We start from the raw sequence: 7853 nt of genomic DNA, 5'->3' as shown, positions 1-7853 counted from the left end.
ATGTTAAAAAACCTGGGGAGTTGATATTCGTGTGAGTGAACAGAAATGCGGAGAGTTTAAACCTCACAACATGTGATTTGCCTCCCCAACTTCATTAGAAACTGCTACCTTGGAGAAAGCCTTGATTCAGCTGGGACCTGCCCTAGTCACCACCAGATTTATATTTAGCAAAAGGGAAAGATTCTCCAGTTACTGAAAAGGGATATTTATGGACAACAATCCTAAAGAGACAAGTTTGGGAGGTTTTTTTACTTCATTACCGCACATTCCCGTTTTGGAGGGAAAAAAAGTTTGATAGAGGATGCAAAATGGCGACCTCCAATGACGTCATGCCTGCCACGGTCAGTCTCGTATGGGGGCTCAGTAAGGGCGGAAGCGAACTCAAGCTGCTTCAAGGTGCCTCATTACGGGCGGCCTTGGCTACTTACGCAAAAGGACAAGAGTCAATATCGGGCGGATGTGTCCCAGTGGATAATTTACTAAGGGCGGAACTTCTCCTTTTAAGGGCGGAAAGGCCTTAACCCAAGAATAATAGCTTCAGCGCCTGTCGCATTTCAGCCACTTCCGGGGCGGATCGGAAGTTGCTTTGTTTTGCTTCAAGATGGCTGCGGGGATGTATTTGGAACATTATCTGGACAGTAAGAGCAGGCTGGAGGAGGGGGTCAGGGGTCACAGAGTGGTGGTGGGGGGAGGGAATCGGGCTGAGGAGATCTATGTCCCCGAAGTCCCGTCCCTGTGGTTACAAGGTCACAATTGTGAAGGGGTTCCGGGAGAAAAAATATTGGAGGGTATGAAGAAAGAGGGGGCGGGGCAGCAGGATCTAGGCCTGGCTTTTGGATGTAGATGAGGGAGGGGCTGCACAATGGGGCTAAGGGATGTCTCTTGAAGGGCTAGTAGGTATAGCCGGGAAGGTATTTGCTGCCCCCATCTTCAGGGTCTCCAGCCTCAAGGTATATTTTTTCTCCAAATCGTTTAGAATCGGTCGTTTTAGTATATCACCCACTGCTATTTGGAGCAGTGACAGAGACCTCGCAGCTTCCCCGCTTAATTCTTTCTCAGAAATGGCTTCTCTTGGGGATGGGGGGTTGTGACCACTGTCAGATGATGAATGGAACGCTTCTCGGAGTAAAGATCAAATTCCTATCAAATGCAAATCTTGTGTTATGTTTATGCCACTTATGTAACCTACCCCTTCACAAAGCTTGTAACCCTATGCACTTACATTTATCTTAGTGTTGGGAGTCCTTCATTCATTCATTTATTTATTGAGGGCCTGCAATGGGTTAGACGTAATGGCAAGTACTGAGGATATACAAAAATCAATAAGACCCAGCACCTGCCCTCAAGTGTTCATAGTCTAGTAAGAAACAGATTCTGTTAATAAATATAAACAATGTGATAAGTGAAATACTAGAAATACATTCAAAGAACACTTGGTAACACTGAAGAGGTTAATTACCTAAGGATGTAGGTAAAGCTTTACGGAGAATGTGATGTTCGAATAGTCTTGAAGATGAAGTGTTTATTTGCCAGGGTGGAAAGAGGGATTTGCAGGTTGGGGATAGCATTAACAAAAGTATTATGATGGGTTTGTGGCAAGGTCAGGGAAAAGTGAGGTCAGAGTGTTTGATATGTAAGACTCTAAGGTGGAAGATTGAGAAGTGAGACTTGAGAAAGAGGCTTGGACTAGATTGTGCAAGATTTTTTAAAGCCAAGCTAAGAAACTTGCACGTTAGTGAGGAACCAACAGACTTTTTAAATAGAGATTTTTGTAAAAAAAAATAACGTATGATAAATTGGAGCATGATAACATTAGCAATAGGGAGCTCAATTAGTGATAGCAGTCTAGGTCAGAGATGTGGGCCTGATCTCAGAGAATGAGAAGTGTTTAGGAGTTAAATATAACAAGACTGACTGAATGACTGAATAGTGAGAGAAGGAAGGATCTAAGGTGACTGACTTTCCTGCTTAGTACGTGAGGTAGACAGTATATCATCAACAAGATAGAAAATTCAAGGCAAGGAGTAACAGCAATATATTTAATTCAATTTAAACTTAAGCATTTGAATGGTATTGTATCCAAGAGAATGAGTGAGATCAAGATCATTCAGGGGAAAAAGTGAGCAAATGAGAGGATTAAAGTGTAATCTCAAGAAAACATTAACATTTAAGGGACAGGCTATGGAAACATCACTGCTGGAATTACCAATAAGTATATCATGAGATTTGGAATCCCAAGAGGAAAAAAATTACACCAGCTGCTACAGATATGTATTTTAGCATAGGACTAATCACAGATCATGTGCTTTGATAAGTCATAGGTGATGTAATCTCAGTAATGGTGGTGGACCTGAGGCAGTGGAGGCATGCAAAGAGATTTTTCTTTTATGGAAGAGACTTAATTATTCATGCTTTTATTCAAGTATTTATTGTGGACCCTTTACATGCAAGTCATAGTTCTAAACACTAGGGAAATAGAAGACAGGCATGCCCAGCCCTTCTGGAGGGAGACAGATACCGAAACTGTATAACTAATTACACAATTGATTATTTAATTATAGCTAGATAAGTGCCAAGAAGGAGATATATGTATATATAATAACAACAGCATAATCCAGGGTACTCGTTGAGCTGAACTTTGAAGAATGAACAGAAATTTAGTAGGCCAAGAGGTATGGTGGAGGTGGGATGAGGAAGACCGAGCGGGCAGAGAGAGCAGGATGTGGAAAGCCAAGTGGTAGGAAGAATGCTGGCAAGTTCCAATATTCTCAGAGAAGGCCAATATGATCAGAGCACAAAGGGGGACTGACATGAGTTAAGACTGGTGTGAGGTAAGCAAGAGTCGGAAAGTGCAGAATAAGACTAGGAATAGTGCGATAGTAAGTAACGAGGTTACTAAGCAGGAGAGTGACTTGATCAGATTTGCGTTTTTTAGAAGAACGTTCTAGCTACTGTATGGAGAACAGATGGAAGTATGTGTATGATGAGTGATGGAGGCTACCAGGAAGGGATTTGTAACTTGAGGGCAAGAAGTTGGAGGCAGAGATTGAAAATAAAGGAAGGGCTCGTTTGTAGAGTGAGGTCACTGGAAGGAGAAGGGGTGGGAAAGCCGTACAGAGATGGGGAGGTTGGTTGTAGAGAGGCAGACACAGCCTCTTCTGAGAAAGGAATGATGAATGCTTTCCCAGATACATCCAATGGTTCAAAGAAGGGAAAACAGTCTGGTTTCGAACCTGTACTTTAAAAGCAGCCATAAGGCCTATGAAGTCCAGTGATTCTATTTCTCTTCTTTCTAGGTATTGAAAACCTCCCCTTTGAACTGCAGAGAAACTTTCAGCTCATGAGGGACCTGGACCAAAGAACAGAGGGTACGTACAAAGTCAGGAGTCCATGTGTATATACTGAGTGTGTGATCATTTCTTTTTTGGTTTGGTGGTCCCATATCATCTGGTCTGATCAGGAGAACTGTAGCTTTCCTCTCTTTTTTTTACTCCCTTGCATTTCTTAAAGGAGAGTAATGAAGATCTGCATTTCTATACCAACTTTTCTATAACAAATGGAGTATTGCAACAATGCCTCAAGAATTCAGAGATGCTATGTTCTTTATATCTTTCTCAAGAAGAATTCAACAAACCGCAGTCAACTCTAGAATCATTTTTGTTCTCTATATTCAATATATTTATAGGAATGTTAGAATCCTTCTACTCCACTGGATTGTTAATGTTACTGTCAAAAAATTCATTGTGACTTTGGACTGCAACTCATGTTGGTAAATAGGAGCTTTGTTGTATGAGAAGTTCTTAAAGAGAAAAAAAAAAAGAAGGAAAATCAGCCATTAAATTCAGGATCTCTACACTGTATTCTTCAAACTTACAGAAGCACCGGATACCATCTGTGGCCTTCGTTGGATGTTGAGCAAGTTTAGCTTCATTGAGGCATTCACTTGGAGCCTGAGGTTACACTGGAATGTTGGTCTCTTCAAGGTCAAAGATATCTGTTGGAGCTATCCCCGTATATACCCGCTGAAGGATATATAGATCTCATCTTCCATCCTTATGTAGCCATGCTCAGGGATGTAACGAGCTGGTGTTAGAATACCTAAAACTCTGATTTAAGTTACTCTGGATAAGCTTACTCATGAAAAGGTGAACCATCATCTAAAATCCTGGATGTAGGCCCCTGAGAACTGCCTGCCAGATTCCGAGAACCAGCTTGCTTGCTTTACAGTACAGTTCCAACTCTTAAGTTGATGCGCAGAAAGATCAGTTGGAGATTATCAAACTACTTGCTTTTTCAGCATCCTCCAAGGGCCTCATACAGGTAGGACATAAACATCATGTGTGCATAGTTCTCCCTGTTATCTGTCACTGCACTCTGTTACAGTCATGCTTCTGTCTCTTTCCATCGATATTTTTTGTGAGCCCTACCAAATATTAGGAGGCAGACATCTGCAGTCAGTGTCTTTGGACATCACCAGCCTTCCGATATTGAAGTGTTTAGAGCAATATCTAAGAAAACGAAAAAAATATGAGGAGAAATATAAACAAGTTGCAAATGATGAGTAAAATAGGGTGGAAAGTAAGTAGAAGAACTGTTACATAAATGAACTAGGGCCTCATTTTAAATGAAGAGATACAGGTGCACAGACCTGGAAGCCAGCAGCATCAGATGACCCAGCCTGGTTTACAGCACTTGGAGTTGTTGTGGGATATTTTTGAGATAAGAAACCAGCTGGCTTTTGAGACAAAATTCATGGTTCACGAAGCAGCAGCAAGCCTTGCAAAGAAACATCTTCAGGTATCAACGAAAGTATACTTCATATTAGTGCTGTATATAAAGGATCCCTCATTATGTTTCAATAATTTAAGTTCCAACTCTGGTAGCAATGTTTTCAGCACCCGAAGTCATCTTTAAACAAATATTGTCAATATGTTGTATTACTTGAACACATGGCACAGTACCTGTGAACGTTCAGTACATTTTAGTTCGAAGGTTATGGTCAATGGAAAAGGTCCAAGAACAAGAGGAAGAAGTGTGTTTCACCTAGCCACTCAGGGGCCATGGTGACCAGGCCTCTCTCTGTTGTAGACCTAAAGGCTGAAATTGACAAGTTGGCCACTGAGTATATGAGTAGCGCCCGCAACCTGAGCTCCGAGGAAAAATTGGCCCTTCTCAAACAGATCCAGGAAGCCTATGGCAAGTGCAAGGAATTTGGTGACGACAAGGTGCAGCTTGCCATGCAGACCTATGAGATGGTATGGCCCTGTTCATGGCTCCCCACCTACCTCCTGTCTATTCCTTGGGGTCTTAGACCCCTCCTTCAGCTGTGTTGGGATCTGTTTTGGGTCTGGGTGATCCATAGAATCTGCATTAGACTATTTTCTTTCATTGGAACCAGACTTTTACCTTTTCCTTCTTCCTTCCCACCCAGGTGGATAAACACATTCGGCGACTAGACACAGACCTGGCCCGATTTGAGGCTGATTTGAAGGAGAAGCAGATTGAGTCAAGTGACTATGACAGCTCTTCCAGCAAAGGCAAAAAGAGTGAGGAGGGGGGCGGGCTCTGAGAGGCGGGGCGAAGATTCAGAGGGAGAAGAAGCCAGCTCTTCAGCTATGAGGGAAGGGCACCAGGTTAGAAAGAGAGGGAAGAAGGAGGACTTAACCCATCTTTCTGTCTCTTTGCCTTCTGGCTTTCCCCTTCTTTCCCAGAAGGCCGGACTCAAAAGGAGAAGAAAGCCGCCCGTGCTCGTTCCAAAGGGAAAAACTCAGATGAAGAAGCCCCCAAGGCTGCTCAGAAGAAGTTAAAACTTGTGCGCACGTGAGTGTATCGGGAGCACTTTGTCAGATGAGACACTCTTCTCTCCCACCATCCACTCCCACTCCACACAGCCCACCCCTTGCCACTTTCTGTCTTCTGTGCCGGTAACTCTTCTTATCATTTTGGCATCTGCTGGACAGAGGAGAAGCCCCAAATCACTTGCCCCACCAGGATCTCCTTGGATCACCTCTGAGAGCCTCAAGTTATAGCTTCCCTTCCTGAAGATGACACTTTCTCTTCCTCTTGGCATGCAGAAGTCCTGAGTATGGAATGCCCTCAGTGACCTTTGGCAGTGTCCACCCCTCTGATGTGTTGGATATGCCTGTGGATCCCAACGAACCCACCTATTGCCTTTGTCACCAGGTCTCCTATGGAGAGATGATTGGCTGTGACAACCCTGACGTGAGATCCGTTTTGCCTCAGGATGTGGGGTTCTGGGGGACTTAAAGGGAGAGTGAGAACAAAAGGGGGGAAATGGTTAAATAGTGGGACTTTAGGATAGGAGGAAGGCAGTTGGAGTTGTTTGGCCTTGGGACCTCTAAGAATTCTCCATAGGGACCGGATAGGGAATACTCCTAAGGAATCTAGAGGGCAGAGGCTTCTTTTCTTTCTTCTGCCTCACCCTGGCCCGACTTCTGCTTCTGCCATCTTCTTCCTTTTCTAGTGTTCCATAGAGTGGTTCCACTTTGCCTGTGTGGGGTTGACCACCAAGCCTCGGGGGAAATGGTGAGTGAGAGTTGTGGTAGGAGCTGGACTGTCCCTAAGCTGTACAGCAGAGAGCATTCCCCCTTTCACTCACTTTCCTTCTCCCCTTCTCTATCAGTTCTATTCATTCCTTTGTAGGTTTTGCCCGCGCTGCTCCCAAGAACGGAAGAAGAAATAGATAAGGGCCTTGGATTCCAACACAGTTTCTTCTACATCCCCTGACCTGGGCTAGTGGGGAGAGGAATGCCTGTGCTGGGGCCTGGGGGTTCAGGGAGAAGTGGATGGTGCAGTGTTGTCATCCCTTCTCCTCCCCTCTCCCCACTCCTGGTGCTGAGGCTGCATCCAAATCCTGGTAGGGAGGGGTGTCGCAGCCACTAAGGGTATGTGCTCTCATTCAGCCCACCCCCTTCAGAGGGAAGTGGTCTTGCCCGCTGTCTTTTTGCCTCTATGCTGAGGTTGGTGCTGTATTTCTGAGGGATGATCCTCTTTACTCCCCTTGCTTTGTATTTAAGGACTGGGGCAGTAGCAGGAGGGCACTACCCCAGCCCTCCTAATTCCCCTTTCCCCATGTGTGGGGAGCTACGGTGTAATAAACTTTCATCATTCTCTTCCTGCTTTTTCCATGGTGGGGGCTCCCTCAGCTTATCTGGGCTGTGGCCCTAGTTGAAGGGGCACCCCTTCCCCTGTGCCAAGAGGATTCATCCTGGCCTTGTGAATGGGAGAGGGGGCAAGGTGGAATGCAGATAAGTCACATGTAAAGGAACTTGGGTAGGTGAATAAAAGCTGTACCTGTTGGCCTGCTGTGTTTTTTGTAGAGACACCATTTTAGTATATGTGCTAAGCTTTTTTGCATCCTCTGGGTTGGATAAGAGGCGGGAGGATGACATGCCAGAAGTAGGACAAGACATGGAACCAGAAGTGCACCAGAATCCACAACTTCTCAACTTAGGAAGGACAAAGCTGGCTGAGGGATGTGCCTCAGACCAGGGGTTTCCAAAACTTTTAAAAATTGTGCATCTTTTCTCCATAAAACATCTTTCACTTAATTTCCAATAAATGTGTCTTTGTGTTTTATACATGTACTATTATACTAAATATTAGCTTGATTTCTTATTTTAAATACAAAACATAAAAACATGTTTTTTTCCCTTATGCCTGTGGATTGTCTTGTTCACCTCCCACTGGGAAAATACTTGAGTAGACTTAGCCCTTCTTACCTGAGCTCCCCCTCACCCAAACGTTGCTCTTGTTACCCCTTTTGGCTAATTTCTTACCTGGAGGCTTCCCCTCTGGTTCCTACCCAGGTAGGCTCTGACTTTGTTTTGCAC

The 7853-nt window shown here is 44.3% G+C and overlaps 1 protein-coding gene across 14 annotated transcripts; it reads left to right on the top strand.

The window, feature by feature from the left end:
- The first annotated feature begins 476 nt into the window (after positions 1-476).
- On the top strand, positions 477-7620 carry ING4 (inhibitor of growth family member 4). 14 transcript variants are annotated; one of them, XR_005655254.1, is made up of 9 exons: positions 495-638; positions 3297-3368; positions 5089-5255; positions 5432-5537; positions 5715-5820; positions 6075-6222; positions 6485-6546; positions 6664-7293; positions 7396-7607. XR_005655254.1 is itself a non-coding variant. In XM_039874173.1 (8 exons), exons 1-8 carry the CDS (start codon positions 602-604, stop codon positions 6701-6703), a joined length of 738 nt encoding a protein of 245 aa, XP_039730107.1. In that variant the 5' UTR covers positions 495-601; the 3' UTR covers positions 6704-7620. The 14 variants fall into 14 exon arrangements, 8 of the variants coding, with proteins under 8 accessions (XP_039730102.1, XP_039730101.1, XP_039730103.1 ...); XR_005655252.1 differs by having other exon boundaries at positions 5712-5820; positions 7396-7578; XR_005655251.1 differs by having other exon boundaries at positions 5432-5546; positions 7396-7578.
- The last annotated feature ends 233 nt before the right edge of the window (positions 7621-7853 follow it).

The sequence above is a fragment of the Pteropus medius genome, unplaced genomic scaffold, assembly GCF_902729225.1.
Source record: "Pteropus medius unplaced genomic scaffold, Ma_sr-lr_union100, whole genome shotgun sequence".
Classification (NCBI taxonomy): domain Eukaryota; kingdom Metazoa; phylum Chordata; class Mammalia; order Chiroptera; family Pteropodidae; genus Pteropus; species Pteropus medius.
This window is presented reverse-complemented; position numbering and strand designations above follow the sequence as displayed.

Bases quoted from the DNA above. Each gene is read 5' to 3' on its own strand.
- ING4 (XM_039874167.1), top strand. From the start codon at position 602: ATGGCTGCGGGGATGTATTTGGAACATTATCTGGACA. The intron at 5,547-5,714 runs GTGAGGAGGGGG...CTTTCCCAGAAG, and splicing joins TTCCAGCAAAGGCAAAAAGA to GCCGGACTCAAAAGGAGAAG. The intron at 6,223-7,395 runs GTGAGATCCGTT...GGGTTGGATAAG, and splicing joins TTGGCTGTGACAACCCTGAC to AGGCGGGAGGATGACATGCC.